Here is a 21,395-nt window from a genome sequence, read left to right as displayed (position 1 = left end):
TTCTGCAAAGTCTACGAAAGGACCAGAGGATTCGTGCTATCAAGGAGAGCGATAATTACTGGTTGGCAACCCTTCTTGATCCAGGTGTAGCACCCTACAGGTAGGTGCTAGGTAAAGATATAGTGGGCTTGTCTGCCTAACAGCAGGGCTGTGATTTAATAGTCAGGGTGTCCTGTTTTCCAGGTGTGCCTGCTGAACGGGGAGTCTCCTCACTGGCTCCTGTGAGAGGCTTCTCATAGAGCGGTGGAGGAAACAGTCGAGGATTCAGCACTAGACATATGCCGGTTTTCGGTAATTCGATATATCGCAGTATTGCATAGCCACGGTATTGTTATTGTGGCATTTTTAAAATACCGAGTTTCTCTGCTCCTGGGTCTGACTTGTGAATTGATACATTTCAGTGAGCTGGATGACTCATTCACTCACACAGCTGCCTTTCAGCATTAAGCCCCGGTTCACACTTCTACGTGTGCGGGGTTCGCATGTAATGTCGGAGCGCATTGCTCCGACATTACATGCGATCAGCTGTGCGGTGCGAGTTTAGCCATACAGTTTGTATGGCTAAATTCGCATCGCACCCGCAGCAAACACGCACAGGAGGCATTTTTGCTGCCGCATCAGGATCGGATCGCACAGCGGTTCACACTTGTGCGATCCGATCCTGTGCGAACTGCACGATCGCACTGCGATATGCGATCAAACTGGGGGTGTCGTTAAGATTACATTGACACCCCCAGCGTATCGCATATGGCAGTGTGAACTGCCGGGGGTGCGTGTGCGATGCGGGAAAAGGCTGCGAATTCGCAGCCTTCCCGCATCGCATATATGTGAACCGAGCCTAAGGCTGGCCATACACTATACAATTTTCTTGTTCAACTTTCCTTTAGATTTACCAAAACCATGTAATATAGGGTCAAACCTACAAACTTTCAATTTGTATGCAATCAGGCAGGCCCTTGTACTACATAGTTTAAGGTAAATCTAAAGGAAATTGAATAAGAAAATTGTATAGTGTATGGCCAGCCTTAGTCTCCCAGTAACTATAAACAAAAATGATTACATTGTATCTTTTCCTTCCCTCTGCCAGGGAGAAAGGAAGTTTAACCTATTAAAGATTGGACCTTTTTCTGACACTTGTTGCTTGCAAGTTAAAATCAGTTTTTTTTTACTAGAAAAGTACTTAGAACACCCAAACATTTTATATATTTTTTTAGCAGAGACCCTACAGAAAAAAATGGCGATTGTTGTAATATTTTATGTCACACTGTATTTGCGCAGCAGTCTTTCAAACGCAATTAATAGACTTTAATGAATAAAAAAAAAAAAAAAAACGTAACAGTAAAGTTATCCCAATTTTTTTTTTTGTTACACAGAGAATCGTGATCTTTATTCCAAGCTAAAAAATTGTGATTCTCATTTTGGCCAGAATCGTGCAGCTCTAATATATATATATATATATATATATATATATATATATATACACACACACACGCATAGCAGCCCACATTACATTATTATATAGCCATCAAGCAGTGTCTGACCTACCTGGTGATGACTGGTCCTGGCGCTCTGATCCGATGGCCTGGTCTTTAAAGGGGCAAATCCTTGCGATCCAGAAGTGGTTAAACCTGCAGGAGGACCGGTGTTTTTATCTATTAATGACTTTACTATTGCTTTAGGCCTGGTTCACATGTATGCGGGTTGGCGGTTCACATGTATGCGGGTTGGCGGCCCACATTTGCACAGGCATAGCAGCCCATTGATTTGAACGGGCTGCTATGCCCTCATTTTCCGCAGAAAAAAGGTGCATGCAGCATTTTTTTAAAATTCAGTGGCCTTGAAATCCATCCTGCTTTTGCACCATGCGACTAACCTGCAGTTCCTGCTCTGGCAAGCTTTCTGCATTTTTTGTATACGTGGGCACGGCATTTAAAAACAGTTTGCGTGTGCAGCAACGGCAGGTAAGTCGCATGGTGCAAAAGAAGGATGGATTTCATGGCCACTGCATTTTTTTAAATTCTGCAAGCACCTTTTTTCAGCTGAAAACGCAGGCATAGCAGCTCAAGCCCATTCACATCAATGGGCTGCTATGCCTGTGCAAATGTGGGCCCCCAACCCGCATACATGTGAACCAGGCCTAAAGCAATAGTAAAGTCATTAATAGATAAAAACACTGGTCCTCCTGCAGGTTTAACCAATTAATGACTTTACTATTGCTTTAGGCCTGGTTCACATGTATGCGGGTTGGGGGCCCACATTTGCACAGGCATAGCAGCCCATTGATGTGAATGGGCTTGAGCTGCTATGCCTGCGTTTTCAGCTGAAAAAAGGTGCATGCAGAATTTAAAAAAATGCAGTGGCCATGAAATCCATCCTTCTTTTGCACCATGCGACTTACCTGCCGTTGCTGCACACGCAAACTGTTTTTAAATGCCGTGCCCACGTATACAAAAAATGCAGAAAGCTTGCCAGAGCAGGAACTGCAGGTTAGTCGCATGGTGCAAAAGCAGGATGGATTTCAAGGCCACTGGATTTTAAAAAAATGCTGCATGCACCTTTTTTCTGCGGAAAATGAGGGCATAGCAGCCCGTTTAAATCAATGGGCTGCTATGCCTGTGCAAATGTGGGCCGCCAACCCGCATACATGTGAACCGCCAACCCGCATACATGTGAACCACCAACCCGCATACATGTGAACCAGGCCTAAAGCAATAGTAAAGTAATTTATAAACAGCACCTCCTTCAGGTTTAACCACTTCTTGACCACAAGGATTTGCCCACTTAATGACCAGGCCATCGGATCGGAGCCGAGCGCCAGGACCAGTTATCACCAGTTAGGCCAGACACTGCTTGATGACCTATTTTAGGCCTGGTTCACAGAGTCTGTACTGACTGACTATATAATAATGTGCATAAGTGAACCAAAGCCCCTAAATTCAGCAATGAAATTGAAGTGAGGTGGAAATTTAATAATTTAAATTTAATAATAGAATACCGTGATAATACCGTATACCGTGGCAAAACCTTAATCAATTAATCGCAGCATGAAAATCTGATACCGTCACAAGCCTATGGAATCAGCACTTCTGTGTTCTACAGGATATTTACAGTGTTGGTGAGCGTTGGCTGACGCCGGCTGGCGTCAAGGAAGCGCCAAGGGGCATTTTTCAGGAGTAACGTCCCACATGTAATTAGTTCAAGCCTCAAGGATTATCCCACTCATTCCCTTCTCCCATCCCCTTTAAATCAAATAAAAAACACAAACAAAGATGCCGGAGTTGTCGCTGCTTCAGTTGTCACACCCAGGGTCAGAGCTGACATGGGCTGGAGAGAGTACCAGTACTAATGGCAGACCCACATCAGGCCACAGGCCTGGAATCCTTGCTACACATGTTACAAGGGTAAAGTTGCAGAGCTCATCTTGCCTTCACAGAGGGAGCAGAGGATGAAACATCTTGAGGATGCCTTGAAGAAAAATTTGTGTAACACCTTTACATACACTGGGAGGTTAACATTCTCTGGATGTGTTTCTGAGGCATCGTTCAGCCAAAGGAGGAGTGGTGGGGAAGGTGGCCGGCTGACCGATGCCTTTACACAGTTCTTTAGTCCTCAGCACCCAGGGCTGTTAGGTTTGAGCAACCATTGGCAGCGTCTCCATCATATGGTTCAGGATTATCTAGGGGCAAGAGCAGACTTGGAGACCTTTCCAACTGAGCATCCACTGGGTTACTGGGTCTTGAGGATGGACCACTGGCCAGAACTTGCTCAATATGCAATGGAGCTACTGGCCTGTCCTGCTTCCAGCGTGCTTTCCAAACAGACATTCAGTGCTGCTGGAGGTTTTGCGATGGACAAAAGAGTGCATCTTTCCACAGACTCTGTTGACCATCTGACTTTTATCAAAATGAATCAGTCCTGAATCAACATCAGCTATCCAGCCCCTGATGCTGATGTAAGTGATTGAATTTGCTAGGGGTCTGCCATCCTTTGAAGACTGTATATGCTGCATATCCTATTCTTCAATCTTGATTCTGCTAGCTTCCAACAACGTTTTTGGTTTAGGTCACCACCAAGGTCCAAGGCCTAATTCTTTTGCACTTTTATGACAACTTCATGCGATTTCAATTTCGTATCTAATTTTTAACGGCAGGGCCTGCCCCTGTGCCCAGCAAGAGTAAATGTGAGGGATTATGGTGTTCAGGCACCACCAACACCGAAGGCCCATTTTTTCTGCACCTGTATGACAAGTTCATGCAATTTCAGTTTCGTATCTAATTTTCAACGGCATGGCCTGTCCCTGTGCCCAGCAAGAGTAACTGTGAGGGGTTACGGTGTTCAGGCACCTCCAACACCAAAGGCCCAATTTTTCTGCATCTGTATGACAAGTTCATGCAATTTCAATTTCGTATATAATTTTTAACGGCAGATTGTCCCTCTGCCCAGCAAGAGTAACTGTAAGGGGTTACAGGGGCACAATTTTTCTGCACCTGTATGACAAGTACATGCAATTTCAAATCTAATTTTTACAGCATGGCTTGTTCCTGCGCCCTTTCTTATTTTGGCATAGAGTTCCCCTTAAAATCCATACTAGGCCCGAAGGGGCTGGTATGAACTAGGGGGGGGACCCCATGCAATTTTGTTTTCAGTTTTTTATCTGTATTGCCGGGAGCCGACAATACATTATAGCCGCGAGCAAGTTTAAATTACATTTTTTCCTTTAGAAATGTCAGTATTGCTGCAAAAGACTACATACATCACACAAATGCGCCACTTTGCAGGAACATTAAGGGGACCCCCAGGCATGATATTTATAGGAATTTTTCATTTTTACAGTTTTACTTTAATCTTCATTAAAATTACTGCTCCTGAAAAAATTATAGTTTTTAAAAAATATTTTTGCATTGATTCATATCCCCCAGGGCAGTACCCAGGTCCCCATACACTTTTTTTTGGGCAATAACTTGCATTTACGCCTTTAAAATGAGGACTTCTGATTTTTCAGGTTCAAGTCCCATAGACTTTAATGGAGTTCAATGTTCAAACAACCTTTTCCCCTGTTTGCGGTGTTCTGGTATGAACCGAACAGGTGAGTGTTCTGTTCATCACTACTGATGACTCACACATTGTTTGTGGGTCTTGACACACTTTAAAGGGCCATACACGCTATAAGATTTTCTGAAGACTTTTTCCTTCAGATTTACCTTTTCTATGTAGTGCAAGGGCCTGCCAGATTGCATACAAATTGAAAGTGTTTAGGTTTGACCTCATATTATATGGTTTTGGTAAATCTAAAGGAAAAAGTCTTCAGAAAATCTTATAGTGTGTATGGCCCATAAGTCTAAAGGCTCCATATACAGATAATTCTGAGGTATATAAAGTGAGTGTAACATGATGAAGATCTCTGTCCATTTTATGTAAATTTCAAAAATGACTGACGAGAGACAAGATATCTGCTCATCCTTATATCCGCACATCTAAGCAGTGCTGTAAAATATTTAGTGTTTGTCTTAGATTTCTTCTGAACTAAACAGTGTACTTCCTGTGCATAGACACTTCTGTGGCATGAACCTCAAAGCTGTATCTGCAGTGTAAGGTCAACTAAGACAATGTGCTTCTGAATGCTAGATGAGATTTGGAGTGAGATTTGATGATATCACAACTGTGATGGCCAATGTTCTTTCCAGATAGGAAGCTGTACCTGGCGTCCTAAAGACGCAAGGATTTCTATGACTCGGCCTTTATTCTGTGGATCTGCTTTTTGCATCTCTCCTGCTTCTTGAATATATCCCCTCCAGTCATCAGGGTGACAGCTCTGCCATGGTATCAAGCACTGGCTCTAGATCATTGGTGCTCTGCTTTTATGATACAGGTTGCCTCTAATGCTGCTCATTACATCAACAAAGGGCCACACATACTTCTCAGTGAATATAATACTACAGAAAGCAAACTGTAGACATGCACTAGGAGATGGACAAAGACTTTGAGCATGCTACAAAAGATGGTCAGAAACTGTAGACATTCTGGTAGGGATGGTCAGAGATTGCAAGCATGCTGTTGGAGGCTATGGACATGCTTCGACAGCCATAAACTGAAGATACATTACATAAAACTGCTAGAGATTACTGCTATTACAGTCTACTTCCATATTTGTGCCCTTCCTTTAAAATATACTTGTGCCACATTTGATATTTCTCTCAGCAAAAACTATTATAGTAAAGGAAAATAGTAAAGGGATGGACTGTACAGAAAAAGTAAAATAGTGTGAAAGAAATAAACCAAACCATTTAACCTCTAAAAAAACAGATGGAAAAATATGTTTCCTTCACTGTCCTGAGGAAGCACCTAAGTAAGAAAATAAAGACTACTATATGCAGGGACGCCGAACGGCCATGCTATAAATGCCAAAGGACTTAGATGATGGCTGCCCCTACAGGGACCCACTGCAGAACAAGGCATGGCCAGTCAACGATGAGGAAAAGATCAACTACATGGAGCCTACAGGCAATACTAGTGACTAGTCCTTTGCTTTCTGCTTGGGCACAGCATCTACAATTCTGGTCCTCTTCAAGGCCACACTTGTTAGGGTTTTTTTAGGGGTAAAAAAGTATTTGTCTGAAAAGAAGAACCAGCCAAAAACCTTTTTTCAACACTTAAGTGTATTTAGACTAAGGTTAGTGGATTTCTGGCTGCTGCGGGTTCCAGCAAATAATTTATTATTTTTGCTTTTTTTCATGATATTATCGCAATAATTTATATAGCTCATTATAAGGTGTGCAGAATGAGTAAAAGGTTGTTGAAGGCAGCACATGGTGTTTGTAACCATGCAGCATGTCTCTTTAAGACAGGAGGTGGAGTAAAATGTCCCTCCATATAAAAAGTCCTGCAAGGCCATTTTTAGGGCAGTAAGATCAGTAAGAAGAAGAGAACAAGTGAACTCGAGGATTGAGATTCCTCGAAATACCATCTGCAACCCTCCCTGCCTCTCCCCCCTTATCTCCTAACACCATATAGCAGGGAATATAAGAACAATAAGGAATTGCAGCCATGAGTGAAGTAACAGCTGAAGAACCAAAACCCAAGGCTGCTGGGAGTGAACCAAACACAGCTCCGTCTAGTACAGGAGAAGTAGAGAGGAAAGTACTGGGTAAGTAACAATAAAGTTCTGTGAATGTGACTTATGATGAAGCTAAAATCCATTTGTACCTTATATTCCTTCCTGGTTCTCATGGCTGTACACTGACTAATGTTCCTGTCATGGTCTATTTTTGTCCTTGCTGATTCTACGTCTGTTCATCTGTGCCATATTCTGTGACAAACTTGCCCTCTGTATAAAAATAACCAATTATCTATAAACTCTTTGCGCTTTTTGTTTTTGCCGACCTTCGCAACTTTTTGCATAAGTTAAACTTTGGAAATATTTGTAAAGATACAATGAGCTTTATATATTACATTTTAACATGCTCCATTGGGAATGCAGACTGTTTATTCTTAACACCTATGTAAACCCAACCTTGTATAGTCTTTTAACATGTCAATGTAATTTCCAAGGAATTTTCGCTCATTTACAGCTTTTATTAAAATAATACCTGGTGATTCTGAGAAGCAGGTTCTTGTTCAAGTACTTGTTCACTCTATCCCTGTCTACCAGTTGCTCTTCTGCTATGTCGTTCTACTTCTAGTGGAGGCTTCACATGCCCATGCTGACTCACACTGCGCAAGCATTGTTAGTCTAGCCACCGTTAGTAATTTGAGTTTAGAATAATGGTTTGCAGCTGACATTGGAGTGAGTGTATGATGACATAAAGTGGCTGAAAAAGACCAGAGGGGATCAGAAACACAGAGATACAATAATTACGAAAACAGCATTTTCTAAAATAAAAGAAAAGGCAATTGTTTGTAACACACAGTCCTATAGCCAACTAAATGCCAGTTAGATCTATTTTAAGACAGATTTCTGTGTGAAATCCAAAACTAATTATTTCAGTTTAGAGAAAAGGTGGAGATTAGAATCACCAGTAAGATCTCTTGTGGAAAGATGTATATGCATGTTTTTCAAGGTGCTCTGTCTTGGCCATTACAAAAAGGACACACTACTTCTTTCTGAATTTTCGTTTAGTAAACACTACAGAGCACTCAATAGGAGGTATAAGACTTTTACGGTAGGAATACTATAGCAGTTTGGGTGGAATGTACAAAAAAATTGACATACCTGTTTGAGAGTTCAAAGCTAATGTTAGGAAAGTTTGCTAAGCTTTAGTGGATACTTATAGATATAATTTGATAGTGTTACTGAGTACTGGTGATTTATTGATGATCACGAGCCAATTGTAAAATCTTTGGGCACCTTTAGACCACTAAAGATTTTGCTGTAAGATTAGTCTTGGGTGAATCTCATCATTTCCTAACTATTGATTCCTCGATAAAATGTTTGGTATGAGCATTTTAATCTAAGTGCCAGTCAGTGGGACAGTAATTGAAAACATTTTCTGGCACTGACTACTGTTTAAAGTGAATGGTTAGCTTATAGGACAACTTTACTTTTACTGAAATTTATCTTTATGGACACCCTTCTTACCCATAATTAATTCTTAATGGGTAATACTTAGCTGCAAACCTGCTCATGACAACCTTCCCTGTCGTTCCCTATGCATTCCTATAGATAGGTCTGTACATGCACTCCAGATAGAGTACAGAGCCTTTCACAAAAATGAACAAGGACTGCAGCGCTCAAGCATGCCTGGTGCAGGGCCTGGACAGGATTGAAGAAAAGGCTGGGTGATGCCATGCAGGGCTACACAGAGGAGATCCCAGCAAAGGGCTTCCATGAAGGAAACTGCTAAAAGTGAAGTTGTTCTTAACATTTCAGAATCCTGTAATTAAGCGGATTTATTTCTGTATGCCAAGAGTAACTCAGTTCTCTGTCTGGCCCAAGAAAGGCTACATAAATCGGTTAACCTTTATTTTGTCAGTTCGGCAATGGTGACCTCTGGCAGCTTTTGTATTTAAAGAAGTAATATCTAACTAATTAATAGAAAAAAAAATGCATTCCTAAATAAATAGTTTGTCTGGTTTCAAACCTTAGGTAAAATATGATTCAAAGCATTAATCAGCATTCCAGGACATATTCCAAAAATACTGGAGGATTTATCTGTATTTATTGCTCAATCTTCTATTGTCCATAATCGGTTGCAGTAAACAGACATGTTTATGATTTAACTTTTTTTTACAGTCAAAGTATTATTACATTACCAACTATTGATATATATATTTTTTTTTATAGCGACTAAAGTACAAGGAACAGTTAAATGGTTCAACGTGAGAAATGGCTATGGATTCATAAACCGGTAAGTTTTGAAATAGAAAAAATGTAGTCAATCTTTTAGAATGCCATACATATAAAACAATTATAATAAATTGTCAGTCCATACCTACAGTATCTGGTGCTATAGTTAACATTGAATGCTGGCTGGTGGACTAATCCCCTTAGAGTGGGCCAAATCTTCCTCTCAGAGAGTTCTCATTTCTGGGACCTTAAATACAAAGGTCTTATGGCTGCTAGATATGAAACTGGATGGTTTCTCAACCATGCCTAAGGGTTGACAATTGTAATTCTTACACTGTTCAGTGGTAATACATTTTACATTAATACTATTTAATTCAATCTTTAGGGACTATCATCCTCCCATAGTTTTGAGTTCATTGCAGTAGACAGTACTGAATTAATTTAGGTATAATGTTGTGAAGAATTTAAAATGGATATGTCGTGTACTTAAAACCAGGAAAACTGTTCAGAATGCATTTCGATTTATAAAAATGTTTGATTAATAACCTTCTTCATATTTTTTTTATAGGAATGACACTAAAGAAGATGTCTTTGTCCACCAGGTGAGAGAGTTTCTACTTGTGGTTGATTCATTTTGGGTTATTATTATTTATACTAGATCTCTTGCTTGTAGTGCATGTAGATGCACTAATTCTTCCCATAACTGTGGAACAAATTTATACTTAGTGGAGGATAGAAGTGTGTCTTTGATTCACAAAGGAGATGATTCGTTTTCTGCTCCTTTTTTATAACCTGCAGTTGACGAATGACACCTGGAATCTTGTTGGTTGACATAAAAATTTAAAAAATGATTTCCATTTCACGTTTCTGGATCAAACCTTATATTCTTGTATAATCATATTGTTCTGTCTCATTTGTTGTTTTGTACAAAAGACACTCCTCCTGAGACCCAGTTTTTACATACATTATGGCAACTTGCTAACTCAACAAGATCAACAGAGAGACCCCATTGTAGTTTATTAAAGTGGAACCTTCTGCGTACAGGCAGGATTTTTAATGCAGAAGAGACATGCTCCTTTGCATTAAAGCTACTTACCTGCCTGTAAAGCCCTGTACAGCTCACTGCACAAATTCAGAAATGTTGAAGTTGACCAAACTGCTGCATATGCATGGGAGTGACGGCATCTCAGTCCAGCCAATGACAGCGGCTGAGGGTCGACACCCAGATAACCCAAAAGCTGGCTGTCTGAATATGTCAGCGGTCAGCAGGGAGTTCCAGGATGCCGAATTGCTGGATTAAAGGCGAGTATAGTTCCGCCTTAAGACTTATATATACTGTACAAAGGATGTGATTCCTTGTCTTTCTCAGAGATTTGAAGACATTTCTTTTTAAAGCCTTTTTTACTCCATAAAAGCCCTCAACACAATGAGGGAGAAAATTAAACTAATGTTCCACACGGTAAAGCAAGGAGTAGTAACTAAGGACTAGTTAAACCTCTACAAAATAACCCAACATAATAATGATAAACAACAATTAAGCAGGCTGTTTTGGCAATACATACACATTATGTATATATATATATATATATATATATATATATATATATATATATATATATATATATATATATTTATTTATTAATTCATTTTAATAATAACTTTTATTACAGGACACCATAATTTAGCATATAGTTGCATATAACATAGCAGAGTATGTTCAAAGTGCAGTAAAACATGGCAACCAGTCAGAATTGAGATTACAGTAGGTTAACCAAGGATAAATTCTGATTGGTTACCACCATGTTTTACTGCATTTTCACTTTTTTTCCCTATTTGAATGAACTAGACAATCCATTTGTAGTGTGATCCACAAATTTTCATAGTGTCTCATAATTCAAATTGTGACTGACTAATCACTCCTGACTGCATCCTTTCTAGTCAGTCATCCAGAGGCTTTAGTAACGATCAGCTAAAATAGAACACAGGACTTCTGCCAGATCTGCCAGGCTGTAATTTGAGAGAGGAACTAGTGCTGACCCAGTTGTCAAGGCCTCAGAGGGAGGTAACTTAAAGGGTCAATGAGAACAGTCAGTGGATAATCTTGTATGTATAGTAAATGTATGTTTCATATGAAGGAAATGTACAGTCAGCCCCAAAACTGGCATCTCATGTCATTACATTAATATGTTTGTCATTTTCAAAAATACACATAGAAATCAATAAAATTATTTATCAGCTCACATTTCATTTAACTAAACCCCTCCCCCCTTCCTACCCCCCCACCTCCTTTTCCCAGGCGTCTCTAAACCCTTTCTTCATCCTTCAGTCTCTAGTCTCTCACTCTCACAACTCCCATCCATTCTGCATATTCTTACATTTTTTTATATTTAGTCCAGCACTACCAACTGTCTGCTAGGTTGTCCCTTTCATCTCTTTTACTGCGAAGGAGATATTCCCTTTTATATCAATATTCAACTTTTCTCATCCATTCTCTTACTGTAGGGCAATCTTTTTTTCTGCCAATAAAGTGGGATTAAACTTTTCATTGCATTTAAAAGATGTGGGATTATAGAGTTTTTGTAATATTTTATTGGGCTCTCTGTACCATGAAATAAAAAGACCCATGGGTCTTTAGTGATTTTTATGTTTGTTTCTATGTTTCCTCCAATATTTCTTTATTTTTGGGCCTTCCCACCAAATATGGGCCATGTTTCCTGTTGTTTCACACCCTCTCCAACAATTTGAAGATTTTCCTGTTTGATATTTGTATACTATATCCAGAGTTATATACCACCTGAATTACCATTTGTAATTCATTTCTATGGTTTTATATCTGGGGCTGAACTATGTACCATTTTTATAATTTTTCTTAGTTGTTGCTCATTCACCCAGCTCCCAATTCCTTTTCTCACTTTTCGATGTATGGTGGTATCCTTGGTATGGCTAACATTGTCAAAACCTTCTATATTAGCGAAATACCATGTCAAGTATTCGCTGATATACACAGCTGCTCTGAAGGTAATAAGTTCTTATCCGATCTTATTGTATGCGGCAGCATAGCTACGAAATGGTTCAACTGAAGATACCGTCAGTCATCAATCACTGTCAAATCTCTTTTTGCTTCAATTCATGTAGTGTGCATATTTCCCCGTTTTTCATTACATATTTTAACTGTGCATTACTACCTTTTTATCCACTCCCCAAATAAACCCCCCTTCAGGGGTGCAAAATAACTTGCTTTCCTTAATAGGATTAATGATGAATTAAACTTCCACTTTGCCTTTTTATGTAAAAAATCCCATATTTTAAACACTTCCAGCGTCAATTTGTGTGTTTTTATCTAACTCTCTAAACTGCGGTGGAATTCAAACTACTTTACCTAATGGTGTGCCACTAATTATTTCTTTTATTTTCACCCATCTTTTTTCATTTGTTTCTTTTGTCCATTCTATTACCCATGATACTAATATTGCCTTATAGATGTTTCAACATCAGGTACAGCTAAGCCCCCTTGCCATTTATTTTTATATAATACTGGGTACTTTTTTTTTTTTGTTTTTTGTTTCACCAGATATATTTTAATATCATTGTGTTTAAGGTTTTCAAATATGGCTGAGGCAGGTAAATAGGTAGCATTTGAAATATTTATGACATTTTTGGTAATTTTACCATTTTTACCATATTCACTCGCCTCAGCCATGGATAAAAGGTTAACAAGAATTAAAGAGGCTCGGAGCTATAAAGCTGTGCCCAAAAAAGGGAAGAAGAGGGTGAAGATCTAGTCCCCAGTATTGCCTGTGGGTTCCCTACAGCTAATCTTTTTCTCATTACTGACCTACAATGCCTAGTCCTGCATATCTGTGTGGAGGTGACTATCTTGGTAAAGACAGAGCTTTGTGTCCTCATGTTAGATTTGCCCTGATGATTGGCGATCTGATAACTGATGAGGGAATATTTAAAAAGCAGCAGGAGAGGCAAGAGAAGCACCGATCTGCTGAATAAATGAAGCAGAAACAGGAAAATCGTTGCACTGCAGTTGCTTAGGTACAGATTCCTTTCCAGCAAACAGAATTGAGCGGCACAGCAGCAATATCACCATATCTCACTCCGAATGTCATCGAAGTAGCAGTCAGAAGTAGCCGTGCCTTAAATCATAACTAAAAGCAAACCTTTTTTTAGCTTTGGATAGGAGAGGGATATGAACACCTGTCCAGTTTATTATTGCTTTCTGTGCCCCTGTTATGGAGATTTATCTTCTCTATTTGTCCTGTTTATCACCAAGAGTGAAAGTGAAAGAAAATACCAAATTTTGGGTTGTCCCTAGAATAAAAGTAGAGGGGAAATCCTCAAATGAAGACACTAGTTCTGGTGACAACCAGAGATTCGCTCACTTTGGAGGGGTTTTCTCTCACTTCTTGTCTTGGCTGTGGGACAGGAAGTGAAGAGAAATCTCCCCCGAATGGGACACAGATTATCTCATACCGCAGTTATACAGCTATAAAGTGCAAGGTACAGGCATTAGCACAATTGCAAGACAAAGGGTAAACCTTTTAGTGTATTGCTTAGGCATAATAAATATTTCTAGAGGTTTCCTATAGAAAAGCAAAGCTTCACTTTTTGAGTTGAGGTCCACTTTTAGTATTAGAAGATTATATTAGAAACTTGCTCTAAAATATACTGAATAAGCCCATTGTTGTTGCCTCAATTTTTATTTTTATAAAAAAATGTAATTGTAACAAAATGGTTTGGTATAGTTAGAAGGTGTATTCTTGGAAAAGCCTCAGAATTCAGTCAGTAGTTATTCTCACTGCTGGCACAGACCCCATTGCCATTTGCCTCTGTATAAGACACCTGTTCCTTCCCATGCTGCCTGATGCAGCAAAGTGCTGACCAAGAGTATGTTGTGGTGTTGATATCTGGGATGTATATAGAGATCCCTAGCTTGTGCTGGGTTCACCATTAAACCCTATGGGTTCACTTGAAATCTTAATTGTATTATGTTTTTTTTTTTTTTGCTTGTTTCGTTCATTATTTTTCCATGTTTAGGAAAATTCAGAGATTCTATTATTTCTTGTAAAAACTGAAAGCATTTTTTTCCATATCTATTACCAGTGCAATTCTGATTCTAACCAAAAACAATTTTCTGTTTAGAAACTGAGTTACTGATAACAGTAATGCTACTATTTGGCTACGAATCTGGCATATTAGGAATTATGCTAAACCTGTATCTCATGTTTTGGGTCTGATTTGTAAATTGGAAGCCTTCCTCATAAATTTGGACTGCCTCATCTACAATCAAGTTTAGCCAGGTTTATTTTAAATTGTAGCTATGGATGGATAATTCATGAGTATATTCTAACTTCTGACATTTATGTTATATTTTTTGACAGACAGCAATCAAGAAAAATAATCCTCGCAAATACCTGCGGAGCGTAGGGGATGGAGAGGTGGTGGAGTTTGATGTTGTTGCTGGGGAAAAGGTAAGAATTTCTGCAATTCCACCATCAAATTCACAGCCCCTACTTTTTTTTTTTTTTTTTGTAAAGGCTAAATCTGCCCTAAACGTGTTAAGCAACTTGGGGGAATGTTATATATCAGAATGTGAAAAATATATATTTTTTTTTTCAAAATTGTCATTCTTTTTTTCAAAAATTCAAAATCGCAAATGTGATCAAATACCACCAAAAGAAAGCTCTATTTGTGGGGGGAAAAAGGACGTAAATTTCATTTGGGTACAGCGTCGCACGACCGCGCAATTTTCCATTAAAGTAGCGCAGTGCCAAATCGCAAACTATCGCCTGGTCAGGAAGGGGGTAAAATCTTCCGGTCTTAAAGTTGTTAAAAATACGCTCATTGAGAATTTTTTTGTCAAAGACATGTAGCTAAATACATTTTGGCCTAAATATATGACACAAAATAACTGTCAAAGTAGAAAATGTCAATTTTTCCGCAAAATTTGGGCTATTTTTTTTTTAATATCGCAAAAAATAAAAAGCGCAAAGGTGATCAAATACCACCAAAAGAAAGCTCTGTTTGTGGGAAAAAAAGGACGTAAATTTTGCTTGGGTACAGCATTGCATGACCGCGCAATTGTCATTTAAAGTCGCGCAGTGCCAAGTTGAAAAAAGTGGCCTGGTCATTAAGCAGGAAAATCCTCCGGGGCTAAAGTGGTTAATGTCTAAACCGCTGGCGACAAACGTTAGTATACCTCTAAGTGAAAATGTCCGAATTGGGCCCAAAGTGTCAATGTTTTGTGTGGCCACCATTATTTTTCAGTACTGCCTTAACCCTCTTGGTCACGGAGTTCACCAGAGCTTCACAGGTTGCAACTGGAGTTCTCTTCCACTCCTCCATGACGACATCACAGAACTGGCAGATGTTAGAGACCTTGCACTCCTCCACCTTTTGTTTGAGGATGTCCCACAAATGCTCAATAGGGTTTAGGTATGGAGAAATGCTTGGCTAGTCCATCACCTTTACCCTCAGCTTCTTTAGCAAGGCAGTGGTTGTCTTGGAGGTGTGTTGGGGGTCGTTATCATGTTGGAATACTGACCTGCAGCCCAGTCTCTGAAGGGAGGGGATCATGCTCTGCTTCAGTATGTCACAGTAAATGTTGGCATTCATGGTTCCCTCAATGAACCGTAGCTCCCCAGTGCTGGCAGTACTCATGCAGCCCCAAACCATGACACTCCCACCACCATGTTTGACTGTAGGCAAGACACACTTGTCTTTGTACTCCTCACCTGGTTGCCACCACACACACTTGACACCATCTAAACCAAATAAGTTTATCTTGGTCTCATCAGACCACAGGACATGGTTCCAGTAATCTATGTCCTTAGTCTGCTTGTCTTCAGCAAACCATGTGCATCATCTTTAGAAGAGGCTTCCTTCTGGGACGACAGCCATGCAGACCAATATAATGCAGTGTGCGGTGTATGGTCTGAGCACTGACAGGCTTACTCCGCCCACCCATTTAACCTCTGCAGCAATGCTGGCAGCACTCATATGTCTATTTCTCAAAGGCAACCTCTGGATATGACGCTGAGTATGTGCACTCAACTTCTTTGGTCGACCATGGCGAAGCCTGTTCTGAGTGGAACCTGTCCTGTTAAAACGCTGTATGGTCTTGACCATCATACTGCAGCCCAGGTTCAGGGTTTTTGCAATCTTCTTATAGCCTAGGCCATCTTTATGTAGAACAACAATTCTTTTTTTTTTCAGATCCTCAGAGAGTTCTTTTTCATGAGGTGCCATGCTGAACTTCCAGGGACCAGTATGAGAGAATGAGAACGATAAAACCAAATTTAACACATCTGCTCCAGGGAGGGAAAGTGACTAATTGGGCCTAATTTGGACATTTATACTTATGGGTGTACTCACTTTTGTTGCCAGCGGTTTAGACATTATTGACTGTGTGTTGAGTTATTTTGAGGGGACAGCAATTTTACACTGTTATACAAGCTGTACACTCACTACTTTGCATTGTAACAAAGTGTCATTTCTTCAGTGTTGTCACATGAAAAGATTTAATGCAATATTAACAAAAATGTGAGGGGTGTACTCACTTTTGTGAGATGCTGTATGTGCTATAAACGCAACAATGAGAGGTGTTCATATGTGTTTGACCATCGTGTAATTAAAAAACCTGCTTAAATGCTTTTTAAAAATGTCCAATCATTTGAAAATGCACTATGCTATAGTATCTAGGTGTGAAGTAGTTACAAAGTAATAAATTGTATTTTTAGTTATTTATTTATTTATCACAGGAATTTATGTAACACTGACAATTTACACAGCGCTTTACATATATATTATACATTCACATTAGTCACCTTCAAGGTCCCTAAGGTCCCTAACTCACATTCATACATAAACATGTTAGGGTCAATTTAGACAGGAGCCAGTTAACGTACCAGCATGTCTTTGTATTGTGTGTGGAAACTGGAGAAGCTTGCAACATTCCTTAGTGCTCCACTGTAACTAGGGAAGGATTTTATCAATTTTATTTTACAAGTCATTTCAGAACAGGGCCAATGTAATTATGTGGCTTATTTTTTATAGTATCAAAACTTGATTCATACATTGTCTGCTGCTCAAAAATAGCACTTCACCAAAACATGCTTCTGGCCACTTCTCTAGTACTTTGCTTGAGCATGAAAGGCACAAAATAGTTATGCACTCCCAAGTGCATATCACCTAGCAAACAACAGATCCTAAAATTACAAAATTGTACACACATACTAAACCCACCTCCATTAAATAAGGCAGATGTTTCTATCAAAATATCATGGAACAGGGTACCCAATACATGCAGACCATGCATACTGCCAAATTTTAAATAGTTTATTTTGATATTTAGATCAAAGGTCCACAAATTAACCATACATGGACCTTTTATTCAGGTCCCCAATAAAACATTTAATTATAATAGGCAGATCATTTTTTTTTTTTAATGATGGTGGGTTATTATGTGTGTACATTGCAATATTATTTAAATGTGGTTTTTGTTTTTTCTATTTATTGTCTTTCATGTTTGAGCTATAAATGTATTGAAGTTTACACCACACAGGTATTTCTGTGGATAAAATGATTTCCTTGTGAAATTAAATTATATGTATGCAGAGGCAGAGTTGTCAGGTCATTTAAAGAGAAGTGGTGGTATATGTTTATTTTTGCTTACACTAGGCAAGTGCAGTGTGTTAGGCAGTCAATTCCTACTTTTCTTGTACCACCCTGCTGCCACAGTCCTTAGTTCTGAATAAGTGTAAAGTTAAGTTAAGTTGAAACTTCCACTGCTCCCACATGCCCATACCCATACCTTCCAACATTTTGAGATGGGAAGGAGGGACACCTATTACCAAAAATATGTAGAATGTATGTATGTAGGGGAATGATACAAAAAAAATGATTAGTTAAACCCACAAGTGCTTTTTTTACCACTACTATTTCTTTATATTGGCTTTTGAATTATACAAATGCAGCAATATAAAATTGGATGAAAGGTTTAGCACTAGGAAACACTTTTCAAAAGATAAAAAGGGCATTTTATGAACAACTGTATAGATCAGACTACAATAAGAGACAAATGAGGAGGAAAGAGGGACAGAGGAATTTTGTTCCAAATCAGGGACAGTACCTTGAAATCAGAGACAGTTGTTGGGAGCTATGGCTTACCCGATGGCAGGCCACTTGCATTTTGGGAGGCAGGATGAATATCACATGTTCATTCACACAAGAAGTATAGGGTAGATTTCCAGGCTCCAGAGTCAGAACAGGGAAGTGAATAAAAACTGCTTGCAGTACCTCCATTAAAGCAAACTCGTTATTTTGCCTAAAATTAATAAAGTCCGGGATTGCTTTATTTGGCATGCTTTCTGTATTAAAGTTTGTCCCAAACCTTTACATAACTATCTTGATCAATCAGGATTGCACAACCTTTTCTTATAGGCAATGTTGATAAAGTGATCATCATTGATTAGGAAAGATAAATCCAACAACTGCAGTTAGATTACGAATGTAGTAGAGAATGATACTTTCTTGAAATAAAACTTAGCATTTTAAACCTTATACACTTGATGACAACTGACTAATTATTTTACAATTTGTCTGCTTCTAAGTCTAAACCTTTTAATATTTTTAGGGTGCCGAGGCAGCTAATGTAACAGGCCCGAAAGGAGCTCCTGTCCAAGGAAGTCGATATGCCGCTGACAGGCGTAGATACCGACGTGGGTACTATGGACGCAGAAGGGGACCTCCAAGAGAGGTATGTAATAAATGTCATATGTCATATTTAGGGTTGAGCGAACACCTAGATGTCCGTGTTCGACGGGTTCGGCCGAACTTTAAAAAAAAGTCCGGGTCCGTGTCCCGGACTTTTACCGAACTTTTCCCGGACACCGAACCCCATTGAAGTCAATGGGGACCCGAACTTTAAGGCACTAAAATGGCTCTAAAACACCAAAGGAAAGGGCTAGAGTGCTGCAAATGGCAGCAAAACGTAATTAAGAGCATGGCAAGTGCTCTGCAAACAAATGTGGATAGGGAAATAACTTAAAACAACAAAAAAAAAACAGAAAAATAAAACAATGTTCTTCTTCATCTCTGAAGGACGAGGCCCATATGGAGTAGGAGGGAGGTTGAGGTGGTGGTGGATGTGGCGGTGACATAGGCGTGCGCACAGGGTGTGCTGGGTGTGCCTGGGCACACCCTAATCACCTAGGGCACATAGCATTGCCAGTGAGGAGATGGGAAAGATCTCCCTGGGACCTGCTCTGCTCTATTTCTCCTTGCCTACAGGTACATGGCCCCGATACATTACTCTCCCTGCTGGCAAACACATGCATGTGTATTTCAACTTTGGGGTGCACACCTTAATGCAATAGGCTGCGCACACCTATGGGCGGTGTAGGTGGAAGCGGCGGTGGAGGAGGACCAGGGCCGGATTAACAGCATCATGGGCTTGGTGCTGAGGATTTTGAAGGGCCTTAAGGGCCGTGCCTTGCCATGCACCCAGAGGAGGAAGGGTGCAGCCATGCATGCCTAATTCAACATGGGATGCTGTCTCTGAAGCCCATAAACACATCCATGCATCGCCAACTGTCCCTCCTTGTCCGGCCTTCACGCTGTGTGGGGAGGTTCTGAGGGTGCTGCCTGGGGAAGCGAGCATAGAAGCCAGACTTCTGTGTTTACAAGTGACAGAAGAGCGGTAACAGTGAATATGGCCAACCCGGGGCCTATATAAAAGGTAGGGGCCTGGAGCTGCAGCTCCAATAGCCCCTACATTAATCTGGCCCTGAGGAGGAGGACGAGGTAGCCAACACTGCTTCTTTTCAAAAATTTTAAATGAGGGTACACCCCAAAAGAGTGAGAAAGAGCAAAAATGGAACAATGGGTGGGTAAGGTCGGTATCCATTGCTATTCTGCATAAGGTACGGAAAAGTCCCGTGGGATCCATGCCTGGTTCATTTTAATGAACGTGAGCTTGTCCACATTGTCTCTGGACAGGCGGCTGCGCTTGTCTGTTATAACGCCCCCAGCCGTGCTAAATACCCGTTCAGATAATACACTGGCTGCAGGGCACGCCAGCACCTCCAAGGCGTAAAGGGCAAGCTCAAGCCATGTGCCCAATTTGGAGACCCAGAAGTTGAAGGGGGCAGACCCGTCATTCACTACATGTAGGCGTGTGCACACATACTGCTCCACCATGTTGGTAAAATGCTGCCTCCTGCTAAGACGTTCCATCTGAGCTGCTGGTGCTGCTGTTTGTTGTGGCGTGCTGACAAAGCTTTTCCACATTTCGGCCATGCTAACCCTGCCTTCTGAGGTGCTGGCGGTGCCCTGGTTGCGTTGGCGACCTCCTCCTCCTCCTCCTCTGCCTTGTGCTTCCACTGTGGCCCCGCTGTCAGATGGGAATGCCAGCAGCATGGCGTCTACCAGCGTGCGCTTGTACTCGCGCATCTTGCGATCGCGCTCCAGTGAGTGAATTAAGGACGGTACGTTGTCCTTGTAACGGGGATCCAGCAGCGTGGCCACCCAGTAATCAGCACAAGTTAGAATGTGGGCAACTCGGCGGTCGTTGTGGAGACACTGCAGCATGTAATCGCTCATGTGTGCCAGGCTGCCCAGAGGCAACGAAAGGCTGTCCTCTGTGGGAGGTGTATCGTCCGTGTCCTCTGTATCCCCCCAGCCACGCACCAGTGATGGCCATGAGCTGGCCTGGGTGCCACCCTGCTGTGAACATGGTTCCATCTCCTCCTCCAGCTCCTCCTCCTCCTCATCCTCCTCATCCTCCAGAACTGTGCCCCTGCTGGACAATTGCGTCCCTGGCGTTTGCGTGTGCAGGAACCCACCCTCGGAGCCCCTTGCGAATGACTGCCCTGAAAGCCTTGGAAATGTTACCTCTTCATCCTCCTCCTCCTCCTCATCCTGTGCCACATCCTCTTCCATCATCGCCCGAATTGTTTTTTCAAGGAGGCATAGAAGTGGGATAGTTAAGCTGAGAACGGCGTCATTGCCACTGGCCATGTTGGTGGAGTACTCAAAACAGCGCAACAAGGCACACAGGTCTCGCATGGAGGCCCAGTTAAATTAAATAGCGGAATAGAAAATA

At 40.7% G+C, this 21,395-nt stretch overlaps 1 protein-coding gene across 3 annotated transcripts in view; it reads left to right on the top strand.

Moving 5' to 3' along the window:
- Window positions 1-6,891: 6,891 nt before the first annotated feature.
- The window catches only part of YBX3 (Y-box binding protein 3), a 38,032-nt gene continuing 23,528 nt past the window's right edge, over window positions 6,892-21,395 (top strand). For all 3 annotated transcript variants that reach the window (XM_082269136.1, XM_082269134.1, XM_082269135.1), the window contains exons 1-5: window positions 6,892-7,144; window positions 9,281-9,344; window positions 9,852-9,885; window positions 14,674-14,763; window positions 18,927-19,049. In XM_082269136.1, coding sequence (XP_082125262.1) covers window positions 7,045-7,144; window positions 9,281-9,344; window positions 9,852-9,885; window positions 14,674-14,763; window positions 18,927-19,049 — 411 coding nt within the window. In that variant the 5' untranslated portion in view covers window positions 6,892-7,044. The remainder of the gene's footprint in view (window positions 7,145-9,280; window positions 9,345-9,851; window positions 9,886-14,673; window positions 14,764-18,926; window positions 19,050-21,395) is intronic.

The sequence above is a fragment of the Pelophylax lessonae genome, assembly GCF_965119305.1.
Source record: "Pelophylax lessonae genome assembly, chromosome: 9".
Taxonomy (NCBI): domain Eukaryota; kingdom Metazoa; phylum Chordata; class Amphibia; order Anura; family Ranidae; genus Pelophylax; species Pelophylax lessonae.
This window is presented reverse-complemented; position numbering and strand designations above follow the sequence as displayed.